The following is a 17354-nucleotide window of genomic DNA, read 5'->3' as shown; positions in this document are numbered from 1 at the left end:
TTTTTTAGAACCATAAAAACATCATGATATGTTTAACAATACTTCATTACGTGTTGAAATTCTTATAATTTTCTTAAATTATGTGTTCAGTTATACATCACATGTCAGATAATTTAGATCAAAGAGTAGAATATATCATAGAAAAGAGTTTGATAAATCGAAGTAAGATGTAGTTTAGGCAACAAAGACATAAAACATATCAAGGGTGCATGACCTCAACGAGGAAAAAAGAAAACAATAAACTTGAACTTTTTTAACTTCCTTCATTTAAAAACAATAGTATTATTCTTACTTATAAACATATTTATCTCAAAATATTTGTCATTTCAAATATTTAAAATTAAATTAATTATTTTTTAATTTTTATTTTACTTTTAATGATAATTGTTCTTGAAAACTATAAATATTTTATAAGTTATAAATAGAGTAAATATTCAGTGAAGCTAAGAAAGATTATATCTTATATTAAAACATTTAAGAATAAAGTAGTCAAATATCCGATACATGTATTCTTATAAGGTATGTAAATGAAAAATATGACAATTATTGTGAGATGAGGAAGTAGTAGCATTCTTATTATATTCTTGGTTCTGATTTGAAATAATACAACCATATTCATTAATATTCTTGGTTCTTATTTGCAATAATAATACAACCATATTCATTAATATTCTTGGTTCTGATTTGAAATAATACAACCATATTCATTAATATTCTTGGTTCTTATTTTCAATAATTCAACTATAATATCATTCTTATTCTTGGTTCGGATTTGCAATAATACAACAAAAAAATTCGAATTTTGAGAATAAGTCACTTGTTTTATTTTTTTGGGGGAAATGTTTTGTGCTAAAAAAATTCCATTATAGCATAATTGCTTAATCAAATACATATATACAAAATGGCATTGGCATATACCCAGGGATATCATTGTGTTTCCTGCCTTCATATATTTGGCATCTACTAATAATATGAGTCAGGATGAGATGGTTTGGATCTTTCGATTCTTAGTCAGAAGTCTCATGTTCAGACTCTCTTGGTATGAAAAAGATCTTGTTAAAAGCACTGCTTTTAAAATAGGTCTTACAATGCGCCATCCCAAATTTTCATGTTGATAACAAACACCAAATGAAAAATTAAAAATTATTATTTGAAATCTAATACTTATCCCTCCCAATTTTATCGGTCAATTGGTTTTATTGTCCTCTCCATATAGGTCATTTTTACGGACGATTATTATCCATAGTAACTTTTTTCACTCTAACAATAAAATTATTAAATTATGTTTTACCACAAAAACTTATCTATCAAAATAATTTTCTATTGGGTAAGTTTACTTGTTTTAGTGTGACAAAATAGGATAATTACATTGCTATAATTGTAAAAGAAAAAATATCAAGGACCTCCTTTCACAATTGACTTCACAATAATAATTTTTCATGTGATTTGTAATATCATGTATTTTAATTTATTTATAACTCTCACTTAATTTATCATGTTTATCCTTTTTTTTAAAATTAAAAAAATGAACAATTTGATTTATTTGTTATTTTCTAATATTATTCCTTCTAATTAATGAAGTATATATCATCACAAGTTCTGAAAAAAATGATAAGTATTCATTTATCTCTATTCAAATATTTTGAGTTTGAACTTGAATATAAAAATGTCTGATAGAAATATTTCACCGTGAAAACTTTCAGCGTGAATCCGAAATAATCCAACTTCAAAACAAGAAATGGAATTGTTGAGATTTCATTAGTATTCACAAGTAAAAAAGACTTGGAAATTCGATTGAAACTACAACTCTATACGCTAATTTACACATTGGCCAACTCCTAAAAATTGTATTATTATTATTATTAATAGAAAGGTACTGCGGCCACCGTTCGCGGCGGCTTAGGCGGCGAAGGCAACGGTGGCGGCAATTTCTGCAACTCATGAACGACTTTTTCCGGTGTCGGAAACTGACATGGACATGGCATTGCTATGAATTTTGGAAATTCATCCCCTGGCATTAAAACTGCTGGCAAAATTGGACTCTGGCTTTGTTTCCAATTCTGGAAAAAAATAATTAATTAATAAACAATAAAACTGAATCTAAAGTAAGATATACTAATAATAAAAATCTCAAATTCATCTCAAACTTTCGTGTAAAATTTCATTAAAATATGAATAAATAAAAGCTCTGTTTGATCTTTCGCAGTTAACACTTGAAGCTCGAAAATCTACGTTTTTGAAATTTGAAAGTCATATTTTGAGATGATATTATTTTTTAAGTTTTCCGAGTGAAAGTTGCAAAAATCTTGAAAATTTTATTATTTATCACTACACGCTAGCTATATTTGAATACATAAATTTTGAAATATAATGAAGTTTAAATTCTGAATTCGTAAAAAAAAAAAAAAAAACTTACCATATGGTTTTGCTTATATTTCATAGAAGTAGGATCGAGGCCGGATTCGAGATCAGCAAACGATCGACGAAGCGACCGGAGCTTTTCCCAGTGATAGCAGCAAGAAAATATGCCACTCAAGCTAAAAATGACAATCAAAAGTACAGCAGTACCCAAAGGAAATCCTAACGACGGCCTAGATGCATCTGAATGTGGTGGTGCATAATATTGATTTTCCATATTTCTACTAATAATAATAATAGAGAAATTTCAAGAAGAAACAAACAAGTAAATTGGTGTGAATTTGAGATGTGAAGAATGGTGAATTTATAAAGTTGGAAATTGGGGGCTATGGAGTAAAGGTACAGCTTACGCTGTCCGGGGCCAGCAAGTACGGAAGAAATATTATGGACCCATTTGTTTTTGGTGTATATTGTCTCGATTTTAATTTATTTGTCTTAATTTAATTAGATATAAAAATATTTAATTTTAAATATGTTATGTAAGTAGGAGTGGATTTAGAGGATCGTGAGGGTGTTTATTTGATTTTATTGAATATCTGAATTATTGTTTTTAAATTTTCTTTTATGTGTATATATAGATAGATTTTGAATCTCCTAAGCATGAGATTAGAGATTGACGTGGTTTAAAGAATCGAAAATTCACTTAATTATATTTTTATTTTTCAAATTTCCTTAATAAAAATCTTAAATTTGACATTACATGTGGTATGTTGGAATTATAACATGATCAAATTAATTTTAAGTTTTTTTCTAATAATAAATTAAATTAAATAAAAGATAAGGCAGACAAATTAAAACATAAATATATTTTCTTTGTCGGCGGGAGAGAAAATATGCAACCTTCGACCCTTTTGGTGTACTTTGTATGGTCATTTGGTAGTAAGTAGTACCTTTTGTTCTTATTTTTGGAAAATAGTTTTTATAAGCTTTTTTTTTATTTTCAGTTTTATGATTTGAATTTTATATTTCTAATTAAAAATAATAATATCATCTCATAAGTCATCACAATTCTTTGATCATTTTACTTTTCATAGCTTTTTAAAAAAAAATCACTCATGATAGTGAAAGAATAGTAGTTATATATTACTCTCTCCATTCATTTTTATTTGTTATTGTGTGACTTAACACATCACTAAAAAAATAATTATTGATATTAATATTATACCACGCTGCCCTATAAATATTAATTAGTTTCAGAAATATATTTTATTTTTGTACTAAAATTATAGAATTAGCTTTCTCATGTAAGAGATTCAGCAATCATGGAATCAATTTTTTTCTCACTTTATTGAATTTAAGTGTTGTTTGGTTAGCTGAATAAAAATAATAATTTTGAAATAAAATATAAGAATATGCTAGCACACATTTTATTATGAGTAGATTGCCGTCAAAATGGGTTTAGCCCATGGAGCCGGCCCAACCCAACCCGCTATTGGGGTAGGTTTGGATCGGATTTCTCAAGCCCATATAAAACTAGAGATTATAAGTTCGACCCATATAAGTCTTTGTCCATTGAGGCTTGATTGGGGTTGGGTGACGATCAGCCCATGGGCCAAAACAATTTATTTAAGGGTAACTTACAGAAATCTCGCTAATGTATGAGCTAATTACTTAGATGCAAGTTATATTGTGATATTACGAATCCTACCATATTTTGGTGCATCTAGATACATGCATCTCGGGATACATGGACTCAAAATTATATGTAATTTTTTCTAGATACACTATATCCAAGTGGATTCGCATGTATCTAGGTTACATAGACAAATCCTGAGCCCTCGCCTCCCTCCCATCTCACACGCCACTCTCTTATCTCGCTCACGTATCTGGGATGCATCACACTAGATACATGTATCTTGCGTATCTAGTATCTTAGATACATGTTATTCACATTAGATTTTTTTCTAGTGTTATTGAAACAACACCATTTTTTGTCATATTTAATTTGAAAATCTTCTTATTTTCCTGATGTTATAGAATTTTAAGTTTGAAAAGAAAAAAAAGGGCTAGCCCACCCCAGCCGGCGATCCTTTGAGGGTTGGGTTGTGTTGAGCATTTTCAGCCCCTTCTAAATGAAGGGCCGATCCGTCTAGCCCATCAAATTCCTTAGCCCGCAAGACTTGGACCGGTTGGAGCTGGGTTGACCCTTTTTGACAACCCTAATTATGATTATTGATTAGTTTTAAAATTATTTTATTTTTATTATTTATATTCAAATTGTAGGATTAGTTATCTCAAGTGGATAGTTAACCCCATGAAATATTCCTATCATTCTGTATATCAAACAATTTAGTAATCATATAAATTGATAGTGTGATTATAAGATTATAAATTGGTCAAATTAATTTATAATTATTTTAAAATTTATTTATACATTTGATAATTATCTAAAGTATTTTTTTATAAGTAAGTATTTTATTATAAAAAAGAATTAAGTTTATAATTAAACAAAAAACAAAAAGAAACTTCTCTAATGGGATTGAACACAACTAATAACCTTCAATTTTCTAAGCATTTATTGACATCTTTAAATATCTAAAGTATTATAAGTCATATAATTAATTATAAACCAAATTAATCAAGAAGCCTTAAGACGATCATTTCTAACTTATGTCGCTTTTAATTTATAATATTTTACTATTTTATTCTTAATATTTTGTTGATCCTTAAAATATATTTTTCATAAAACTTTAGCTCACTTCCCTATTTGTCACTCCTCTTTTTTTTTTTTTTTTTAAATTTTAAAAAATATTTTAAAAATTCATATTTTTATAAGAATATTAAAGACATTTTTTGTCGTTTAACAAAGACAACTTATCAACATTTTTTATCATGCAAATTAACTACTCATTTTCAGCTTAAAAATACGTTTCAACACTTGCAACATATTATTTATTTATTCAACTAATTCAAACAGATTTTTAGAATGAAACATCAGTTATTATTAGTTCTAGGTCATGATTGTATGTTTATTATTTGTATTGTTATAGATTAATTGAAAATGACATAAAGCTTGTTTGGTATTAGTGCTAAAATTACTTATTTTTAGAACTATTTTTCCAAAATAGTTTTCCAGAAAAGTGATTCTGGAAAAATCAATTTGTTTTTGGTTAATTTATTTGAAAAGTGCTTTTGATAAGAAAATTGTGTTTGGATAATCTTTTTTAAAAATTACTTTTGAGAGCCAAATTACAAAAAAAAAGACAAGTATCAATGCACTTTTAATATTAAGATTATTTATAGAGAAAATATTTTAAATATCTATTGTAACATTTTTTATTAAGTATTTATTCTGATAAAATTAAAATCTACATATTCAAATTTTCAATCAATATCACACATAGATGAATAAAATAAATTAATTAGATATTGATATAATATTAATATGATGATTTTAATATAATTAAATAATATCAAGTAAAATAAATTTAAAATTATTTCAAAAATTAAATGCACCACATAAATAAATAAATAAATATAAGGGATATATTGATAAATATGTATATATGATTGAGATATTTTAGTCTTGAAATAAATAATTTTCTGCTTCTTTTTATAAAGCAGATTTACTAATTAGCCAAACACCTTAATTATCCAAAAAGATATTTTTTTCCTCAAAATAAATATTTTTGGCCTTCCAACAACAATGTCAAACAAGCTCGTAGTCAACAAGAAATAATGATTCATAGTTGATTTTAATTTGCTTGAGATTAAATTGTAAGATAATTTTAACGATTCGTAGTCAACAAGAAATAACGGTGTCTAACACATTCCATTTGAGATAATTTGAGCTCATATTTCATCTTTTGCTTACAAACTAATAAAAGAAAGTTATTTGCAAATTAGTTTAGTAACATAATGTTTTAATGCACCTTAATTCATTAGGTTACAGCTGTTTTCTTTTACATTCTAAATGAGTATTGTTGAAATTAGTTTATTTTGGAGCAACGCTAGTAGGAAAATTAATTTTCAATTTTTAACTAGTTGAAGAATATTTTTGAGCCAAAAATATTAATAAGAATAAAATTAACGTATATTAAGTACTTCAAAAATATATTTGGCCCTTTTCTCCATGTAAAAAGTGTTTATAAAATAGATGTATGTCAGTCAAATCTACAATTTTTTTGTGTAAGCTAAATCCAATATTTTAAAAAATTGTATTTTAGTTAAACGTAGCTATCAAATAGTTGTATAAAAGTACTGTACAGTAGGCAAGTTGCAACAGTGTAGTATTTCCTCCGTCCAAATTTAGGTCACACTTTTTTTAAAGTCGATTTCGTTAATTTTTTAAAATAGCTATTTTATCTTTAGTTAATAGCTTATTGTATCATAACTTTAAAAATCTTTTTATTTATTTCTTAAATTTTATATTCAGTCAAATACCATTACACAAATTGATAGGAAGAGAGTATTTATTTTTCTTCATGAGTAGATTTTTAGAACTGATATTATAAGTTAAGTCCTTAATAAAAAGTCAGGAGGTATATAAATGGTAAATAAATATTTGTGTGGTTTATATCAGATATTTACATCAAAGTATGTTAATATATTATTCTCTGTCGTAATTTATGTGACACTTTTCATTTTTCAGAGTCGGAGTTTAAGTTTGATCGAAAATTTGCGCATGAAATCATCATTTTTTAAATGAAATTTATATATTTGTAAACTACGTAAAAAGTACTATAAGTCACAAAAAATGACAATTCAAAATAATTAAAAAGTGAATAAAAACTTTACGGTCAAAGATATGTTAGTTTGAATTTCGAAATCTGAAAAGTGTCAGATAAATTGAAACAAAGGAAGTCTATTTTAATAATTAAATAAAGTAAAAATATATTTACAACAATTAAACATAACTCTATATGGAAATATGTATCATTTATAGGGGGTGGACGTTTGATTCTTTGGTTTTAGAAAAGTGTGCACCGTATATCAAATCAAACTAATTCGGTTCGGTTTAGTTCGATATTTTTAAATCGATTTTTTGGTGCGAATGAAAAATAAAATGAGGACAAAATCAAAGTATAAGATATATACTTAAAAATGTAAAACTATGTTAAGAAATGATGTGTCTCGACATGGAACACTTATTGTGCTAACTAAAAGACTATATTTGTCTTTGTCAAGAACATTGTGTCTCCAACTACTTCTCAAAAAAAATAAGGACGAAGATGGGTTCCTTTACATAATGTACATTGATAAAAATATGTTTGGGTTCCTCTTGGAATTTATTTTTTTTAATAAAAGTTCGATTTCAGTGCACTGAAGTTTTGGGACCCTTACACCGAACACCGAACCAAAGAATCAATTTTATGAAAAATTAACGTGACACCGAACATAAAATTCGAAGAACCAAATTAGTTCGGTTCGGTTAGGGGCTTTCGATTTTCCGGTATAAATAATTCGATACAAGGTTAATGGATGCTCAAGCACCCGGAAGTGGCTATGTGGGTCCGCCCCTGTTTATGCCCACCTCTAAATTCATTTATTTATGTATTAGCTAGGTTGAAGTTAAAATTTCTATAAAAGCCTTCTATTTATTTATTTTATCTTCTATAGAAATTACTTTTTTTTTTCAAAATTAGTGTATCTTAATTTTCAGTCTATTTTTTCTTTTTCATAATGGATTCAACCTTTGGTAACAAAAATATCATAGAAACAGTTGAAAGAAGCATGTTTCTTGAGATGATGTTTAAAAAATAAAATAAATTTAATTTGTTGCATATATATTGTCCCCTCAAGAATTGTGACCCTTGGGGTTCTTAAAGAACACATTAGAATTTTAATGCACTTATCTCATCTTCGTGACTATACGCAGGGCAAGATGTAGTTGGTGGGAGTCAGAAGGGTGTTCATCCGAATCCTCTCGATAAAAAATTATATAGTATACATAAGATAATTTGAAAATGTCGATTCCTAGCATATGGACACAACACAAGTGACTTTAGGTTGCCTGCATAACACTACATATATAATATTATTATATATATTATAATATTTTACGAAAAGTGTTCGACTGACCACTTTAAGCTATGTGTAGCTATGCATCTGATTGACATTTATGTTGCCTGCATAACACTGCATATATGAGTTAATCATTAATTTGTAATACAAGGTGAAATAACAATGTAAAAGTTACTTACTAAATATACATAAATTAAGATGATGAAATTCTCAAAATAACTCTTAATTTATCCTCTACATTTCAATTCATGAATCATATACTTTTGCATTACAATTCATGTATTACTTACCTCTCTACATTACGATGCATGCAACTAATTCTTATAGTACAATTTTTATATAACAATCTTTATAATATTAATTTCTGCATTATTCATCTCGTAAACTCTAAACCATGAACACATGCAAGTGGACAATTTGTCTTCCAAAACAAACTCGAGTATCCGCTTGAAAGAATTTAAACTCTTCCTGTCATATCAATATGAATTATAATGAAATAGTTGAAACTTCTCCATTCTTAATCATAGGTCTCGAGTTCGAGTCTTCGAAAAATATAGGCACCACAATACACGAATGACCCCAATCCAAATACCTTACACCAAATGGGAAACCTCTCCCCACCCCCACCCCAAAAAAAATAAATAAAAAATCTTGCCGTCGTGTGTCATGTACTTATCAATATATCGTTCCAACTAATAAACTTATGTAAAGTATTCTATAAAAGGCAAATTAGAGGTCAATTTCCACCAATTTTATAGGAAACAAATAAGTAAACACTTCATATCTCTTTTACTTGATGGACAAAATAGAAAAGGACAACTGTCAAATAAGACTATCTCTGTCGCTTTAGTTTGATTTAGAGTATGAGGGTCAAACTACGAATATTTTTATTAGCCGTCAGAACTTCAATGATGCATAAAAGAAAGACTACTAACTTGCCTGATTCAACAAGAGATTTCAGTGTAAATTTAGACATAAAATCTTTCATTTTTTAAAAATAAAACTCACATAAAAAAGAATTTATAAGTTACGATTAGGGGTGTACATGGTTTGGATAAAAATCGATTAAAACTGAAAAACCGAACTAAATCGATTTTATTTGGGTTCGGTTTGATTTGGTTTGGTTTTAGATTTTTATAAACCGATAATATTTGGGTTGGTTATGATTTTGTTCGAAAAAAACCAAAGAAATAACCGAACCAAACCGACAAATTATATACATATATTTTATTATTATACATACATAATATATTATTTTTATAAATAATTTTTAAATATCTAATATACGTTTTCATCAAAATTTATATATATTTACTTATGAAAGCAAAAATATTCAAAGTGAGAACATTTATCTTATGGCTTCATGTAGGGGTGTACATAACTGGATTGGTTCGGGTTTTTCAAATATCAAACCAAACCATTTGTGTCGGATTTTTAAATCTATAAACCAAACCAAACCAATAAAACTCGGATTTTTCAACCTCGGATTTTTTCGAGTTTTTCGGATTTTCGGGTTTTTCCGGTAAAGTATTCATACAAACATATAGTTTACTTGTACTTCAAATATCTCTTTAGTCCTACCAAAATACAACTATCTAAGGTGTTTCTTAAGAAAATAACACAAAATATGATATGAGTAATGACACTAAAATATCCAACAAAAGAATAATAATAATGAAATCGCGTAAGACAAATATTGCAAATTAACAAGTCATAATGAAAATGATCATAATTTAAAAGTACTAAATCATGCTGAAATAAGTTTAATAGGTATTAGTTACATGATTAAATATTAAAGGAAATTAAAAGTAGATTATGTATTTGAATTGTCTAAACCAATGTAAAACCAAAGAACAAATATTCAATATTATTGTCATTCGTAGTGTTGAATTGATTTTCTTTTTGCATTAATATTAATTTGATTTGATTTAAGCTTTATTATAATTACCAACATCTGTGGACTATAATCTTTATTGAACCATTCAGAATCTAAGTTTCAAACTTGAAATAATATATTAAAAGATAAAAACTATGAAAAAGTAAAAGAAATATTTAAAAATTATATCAAAGTAAATATTTTTATGTATAAAATAAAATTTTAAAATTATATATATAATGTCAGATTGGTTTGGTCTCGGGTTGTTTTTTTTTAGTTAAAATCAAACCAACCCAAATATAGCCGGATTTTTTTTTCAATACCAAACCAAGTCAAACCAACCACTAGTCGGTTTTTTTTCTCCGTTTGACTCGATTTGCGGTTTGATTTGGTTTTCGGTTCGGTTTTGTACACCCCTAGCTTCATGTATATGAGTGTATGACAATTCTTTGTGGGATTGAAAAAGTCATTGTCTCTTCTATTTAGGCCAAAATAATGAATTTTGAAGCTTTATATGCAGTAAATTCAATAATAGAAAGTTATGTAATGTGAGTCATTTTAACTATTTTTCGTTTTGAATGGATTTTTTTCACGTTTTGAATGAATTGTTTCTTTTATTTTTGTATATGGTTAATAACCGAATAACCGAATCAAATCGAACCGAAACCGATAACAATCAAACCAATAAATATATATTATACTTTGTTTGATTTGGTTTTGATAATTTTAAAACCGATTAAGTTGGTTTGATTTTAGTTTTGATCAATAACCGATCTAAACTGAATCGTGAACACCCCTAGTTACGATAGTTAATAATTCAATATATATTTAGAAAGTGCTCTATTTAATTATAAGAAAAATTTCTATATAAAAAAATAGATATCCTTTGACTGTCCAAATAATAACTTAAGACACACAAATCGAAAATCAATGATATATATTCTTTCATGCATATAATATAGATCTCAATAAAATTATAAGTACAACTTCAATTCATTTTTTTCCCTTCTCAATAATCCAATTTCATGGATTATTTTTCTTTAAAAATAAAAAATGGTCCGCCGACGCAAAGACACACAATAATTGACAAGTAAAGGAGCTAAGGGATCATGACAACATCTAGTGGATTCAACTCTTAGACAACATGAGCTGGTCCACAACTCATCTATCAGTTACGTATAATTAAATAAAATGACATATTTTAAATGATTAATTTATTTATATATTGATATTTGAGAATGTACACAAATTTTCTATTAAATTTAAATTAAAAATATTTAATATAACCATTTTATTATATATTCAGATGTTCAATCGAAACATATAGCCATTCGAATATCTAATATAGCACATACACATGCATGTTGGTGCAGCTACAACAACAAAGACAATGACATATTTTCTGACTAGTCCTACTTTGTGTCCTATCCACTTGATAAGTATCTGTAGTGCTCAAAATTTTAAGCTGTCTTGCATTTACAACACTGGTTGTATTTGAGAAGTATCTTGCTCTATCAAACTTTAGATTACCTTGGTAAACCTAATTTCTAAATCTACCCTTTATCAATCAGGTTTGTAATAAAGTGGTAAGTACTCTTTTATTCTTAATCAAGAAGTCTTGGGTTTGAACTCCCTTTGGTACGGAGTGACCTTTGTTAAGAAGTGTTTTACCCTCAATGTGGGATTTTCTGGCGCAAATCCGAATTTAGTCGGGCTCCAATATGAATATCGAACACCGGGTGGGAAACACAAAAAATCTACCCTTTGATTTTTACCACATTAAAGTTAGATGACTTTTAAGTTAGATGACTTCTATGGTAAAAATAGAAGAGTAATTTTATATGATAAATTTAAAGTTGAATGACTATATGAAATTAACTTGAATTTCTTTGTCCATTGCAAAAAAGTCACCACATCTATCTCGAATTAGAAATTTGAGTCTCAATCTTAATTAATATTCTCTTTGTCCCTTTTTATTTGTGAAATTTATTAAGAAAGTAATTATTCGTATAGTGGTTTATTATTTTATTTCTATTTATTCATAGAGTCTTAAACATATTTATTCACTATGTTTTTTAAAAACATTAACTCAATGTTAATAAATTGAGGGTATAATAGGAAGAAAAAAAATTATTATTTCTTAATTTGTCAAAAATGACAAGCAAAAAGAAAATCAAATTAAAAAATAATTGACAAATAAATAAGGATGGAGAGAGTATGACTTATCGTCTTTCCAAATCATCTCAAGATTTCAAGTCAAATGCCCTTACTCATAGGGCACATCTTTGGCCAAAGAAAAGAAGTGATACTCCCTCCGTTCCTTTTTATATGTCACTCTTATTATAAATATTTGGTCCTAATATTTGTCATTTCATAAAATCAATGCATAAATTATAATATTCTTTCTATTTTATCCTTGTGAGTTATTAACCTTGAAAATATATATTTGACCAACATAGAAAAACTAAGTGAATAATTCATGTTCATTGATCAAAATAATTAATCAAAATAAATTAATTCATATTCATTAATTGAAAAGTTGAAAAAAAATACCGATAGAATAATAAATTACTAAACTTACTTAATTTCTTAGTTCACATAAAATTAAAAATGATAACATATAAATAATAACGAAGAGAGTATTGCTTAACCCATGGCTTGACATTTTTGGCTATACAAACTTTAATTAACCCATGGCTTGACATTTTTGGCTATACAAACTTTGATTGGTAACAATTTGAGGTAGACCTAATTACATTCACAAAAATATCCTAGAAACTTAGTTCTAGATATTTTTGGACTATGTCAACTAGTAAAAGTTTGTCATAGTCCAGGCTAAAAGGTAAGTGAAATTAAATAAGACCAATAAAACAAAAGGCAAAACAAGGAAAAAGTGAGTAGATAAATGTATACTTTACTCATGACCCAATTTCTAGATAAAAAAGGAGAAACATAAAATATCTTTTTGTTGATTATCTATCCATCGTTGGCCAACGAACATGAATTAATTGATATTTGAACAAAAAAAAGTTAAAATTAATTTTTAAAAAAAAATTAAAGTTGTGTTTTACAATAAAATTATAGTAAAAAAAATTCTGAGGTGAAATTTTAAATTTTATGTTAAAATAATTTCTAAATAATAATTTCAAATTTTTGAAATAAAATCTGTGGACAATGAGAAAATAAAAGTTAACTAAATAAAGAACTTCTAGATATTTTCACTCATTAGATGGTTATAAGTCAGCAATTTCACGATATATATATTCTACATGGAAATTAATACTATTAACAAACTTTAATTATATATACTCCTATGAATTAAGGAAAAATTACAAGAATATATTATTTAAGATCTTAATTAACAATATATGTATATACTCTTTTTTATTTACAAAACTAAGTTTTAAATTACAAATATGACATAATATTTAATTTCAATTTTTTTTAAAAATATTTTAATATTCGATTAATTTCCTTTTTTTGGGGGTTATGTGCTAAATTTATGGGATTGATAATTATTGTTTACTTTTTGATTTTCCAATCATAATTTTACTTTTTATATTATTTTTTTCCTGTATCTTGAATTTCCGTTTTTATTTGTATATTTTAGTATACAATTAATTTCCTATATTTGAGGATAATGTGCTAAATTTATGGAATTGATAATTATTGTTTATTTTTTTGGCTTTCCAATCACAATTATACGTTTTATATTGTTTTTTTTTACCCATATATCGAATTTTGATTTTTTTTTGTTTTTTTTAGTATCGATTTATTTCCTATTTTGGGGGGTTATGTATTAAATTTATGGAATTAATAATTATTGTTTACTTTTTGACTTTCCAACCATAATTATATTCTTTATTAATTGTAGTCTTCTCTCACCTCTTTAAAATTATTTTTATACAAATATCTTTTTCTTGCATTGTGACAAAAAAAATTTCTGAAATTCTTAAATTTATCTACCTTATTTTTTTTGAAAAAATATTTATTGACTTAAATAACCATTTAAATCTAGAAAGTTTCATAAAGTAATTTAAAACTTGCATATTATATAGATTTTCATACAACTTTGGTGTTAAGTCGTATATAATATGTTAATATTATATTACACCTCAATATATACCATATAATATATCAAAATTGTATAAAAGAAATATATGAACCATATAATTTATCAATATTGTATCATCTAAAACACCAAGTTATACCAATATTAATCATCTAAAATATCAAAATTATATTAGCATTGTATCATCTAAAATACCAAAATTATATCAATATTATATTATGTGAAATACAAATATTATAGGAACATCTCCACTATTTAACAAATTGAACTTGTTGATGTTTTTTGTCATTATTTTTTTTCTCAAATTTCCAATTTATAACAAAACGAAAAATATTATTTTGATAATATTATCTTTTAAAATTAACACTAGTACAAACCTGAGAACTTGAAATTATGCTAGAACTATGTGACACCATTTATGAATAACATCAAAAATTTCTAATATCAAAATTGTACCATATAATAATACTAACATTGTACCATATAATATACCAACAATTATTTAATTATACCCCATATAATATACCAATTTAATTGATATTCGTGTCATTTTATTTTTACAAATGATATTTTATACCACAAGGGAAACCAACATAAATAATAGAACTAATTACGTCATATGATTAAATATGATTTTGAAAAAAAAGAAGTCTAATAAACAACGAATAAAATTCAAATCCGCTAATATCATTCAATTAGATTCTTAACTCAACAATGTTAATTCTCATATAAATATTCGGTACAAGTTCTCTTGTTGTGATCCTCAATAGGCTATAACACATTTTCTACAATTTACTTTAGATCTCTCATTTTTTTTTTCAATTGGTATTTGCAGCACATATCACTCCTTCGATCTTGAAATCCACATACCTTCCTGCTATACATTTCAAAAATGAAATTAAAGAACCTAATAAACAATAGTTATAACAATCAAATTTGAAATACACAATCATATTTTTTTTATATCACCAAAAAAGTTATATACGAAATGATGTATAATGTGGTTAAAAACTTTTTTGTTTATGCACACTATCAGTTACACCTATAAATGTACCAAATCACTTACCACAAATCTATTCATCAAATCACTTACAAAATCTCTTACCATGAATGGTAACTATCACTAACCAATTCACTTATCAAATCACATACCAAAGCATAATTTACACTATCAACTACATCAAAGTAGGCAACTCAATAATTCTTTAAACATGCTATATATGCCAAATCAGGAAAATTAATACACCAATAATGTACCAAATATTTGATAGTCAATTTTGAAGTTGGTGTTTACACATGATTTAAAAATTAATAATTACACCAAATCGCTTACTATAAGAATTTGAGAATTAATGATAAAATTCATTTTCACACCAATCAGACAAACAAATACACCAACACATATATCAGAATATTAATTTGAAGTTGGTCATTGTATAAGGTCTTAAAAAATACCAATAACAAAATATCACACACCAAGACAAATTGTTGATGTATGTTGTTAATTCAGGCATGCAACATACCAATTAAATTATATCACATATAATAAACAAATTTCAAATTAGGTGTTTATATATGGACAATAACTTACGTTGGTGCAGTAATCAATCAACATAATGTTATACCAAAAAATATTCAATGAAACGGTTGTTAAATAACAACCAAAGCTTCTTTTCTATACCACCAAAAAATATCACTTGCAGAAAAAAAAATGATGTTGATTATCAGCTAAACCTAATAATATATCAAAAACCTAATATTATACAAAAAATGACTACTAATATTTAATGTTTATTCAACAACAAAATCCATCCAATCGATGCACCAGATTATTAACGAAACATATAAATATTATATTTCACCACAATAACGTACCTTAAAAACCAATGATTAATTATCAAAAAAATTAAACACAGATGGTGATGAAAAATAAAATATATTAACCACGTAAAAAAAATCAAATCAATCCTTTTTTATTAAAATACTTGATGAGTCTCATCGCCCGTTGTGTTGCATTAGAATTGAAAAATTATTGGTATCCATTTTGAATAGTTGATCAAAGTTGACAGGGAGTTTTATTTTTGTTAGAAACCTCCCTTCATGGGAGAGAATATATAACAAAACTGAGTAAATCAGAGAAGGTAAAATAATTGGAGAAAATTAAGGGATATGGGATAAGCATGGCTGACTATTTTGTACGTTTTTTTTTTTTTTTTTAAATAATATAAATTCTAGTTTTGTAAAAAAACTATTGTTATATAATTGAAAAAAAAAGTATTGTTAGATAGTAGTAATTAAGGTACTTAAGTTGTATAGTTAAGTTTTTTTGAATTAATTAGTTGTCGTATCTATATATTTAGTTCAACATCACACGATTTAAACTAAATATGCATTTTGGGCTTGTCTTAGAATATTTGGTCGCTATATTTAGTATATTTTCATTCGAATTTGGCAACAATTGTTTTTTAAGAAAATAATCTAAATTTACAATGAAAAAGAGGTATGCCATGAAAATTGTTAAATCTTCATTTTTTAATTATACAAATAAGGACCTAAAAACACTATTAAAGATCGTTGGAGTTTGATTTAAATTTTTTTGAAGCTTAACGTTATCTATGTAGTTAGAGATGAATTGGAAAATAATAGCACTGAATTTCATATTGAAACTCGAGGTTATCTATGTATCCTTACTCAGTTTCGTGTATATCTTTATTTATATTAGTGTATGTCACATTATATTATTTATCTTATGTATATCATGTATATCTGTGTACTCATGGAACTCATGCGTAATGTATATATTGATATACATACGCTGCAATTGTCTTAATAAAAATTTATATATAATGTACACACATACAATATGATATATACATATCATAAAACATTTTCTAGATTTTTTTATTACTTGAAAGAAGTTCAATCTTTCTCAAATTTTGTAGGTAACCTCATCCAAATATTTTCACCTAATTTAAACCACACCTCTCCATAACTATTTAATTTTGAAAAATAAGTAGAGATAGA

At 26.2% G+C, this 17354-nt stretch overlaps 1 protein-coding gene across 1 annotated transcript; it reads right to left on the bottom strand.

Annotated features, from left to right (window-relative positions):
- Positions 1-1602: 1602 nt before the first annotated feature.
- On the bottom strand, positions 1603-2695 carry LOC125810400 (uncharacterized protein At5g65660-like). The gene is made up of 2 exons (XM_049489898.1): positions 2417-2695; positions 1603-2060 (listed from the first exon to the last, which is right to left on the bottom strand). The coding sequence occupies exons 1-2, from the start codon at positions 2633-2635 to the stop codon at positions 1863-1865; spliced, it is 417 nt and encodes a 138-aa protein (XP_049345855.1). The 5' UTR covers positions 2636-2695; the 3' UTR covers positions 1603-1862.
- Positions 2696-17354: the final 14659 nt, after the last annotated feature.

The sequence above is a fragment of the Solanum verrucosum genome, unplaced genomic scaffold (genome assembly GCF_900185275.1).
Source record: "Solanum verrucosum unplaced genomic scaffold, falcon-dt-bn FXZP01000038.1, whole genome shotgun sequence".
In the NCBI taxonomy this organism is placed as follows: Eukaryota; Viridiplantae; Streptophyta; class Magnoliopsida; order Solanales; family Solanaceae; genus Solanum; species Solanum verrucosum.
This window is presented reverse-complemented; position numbering and strand designations above follow the sequence as displayed.

Bases quoted from the DNA above. Each gene is read 5' to 3' on its own strand.
- LOC125810400 (XM_049489898.1), bottom strand. From the start codon at position 2,635: ATGGAAAATCAATATTATGCACCACCACATTCAGATGCATCTAGGCCG. The intron at 2,061-2,416 runs GTAAGTTTTTTT...ATTTTTTTCCAG, and splicing joins AATATAAGCAAAACCATATG to AATTGGAAACAAAGCCAGAG.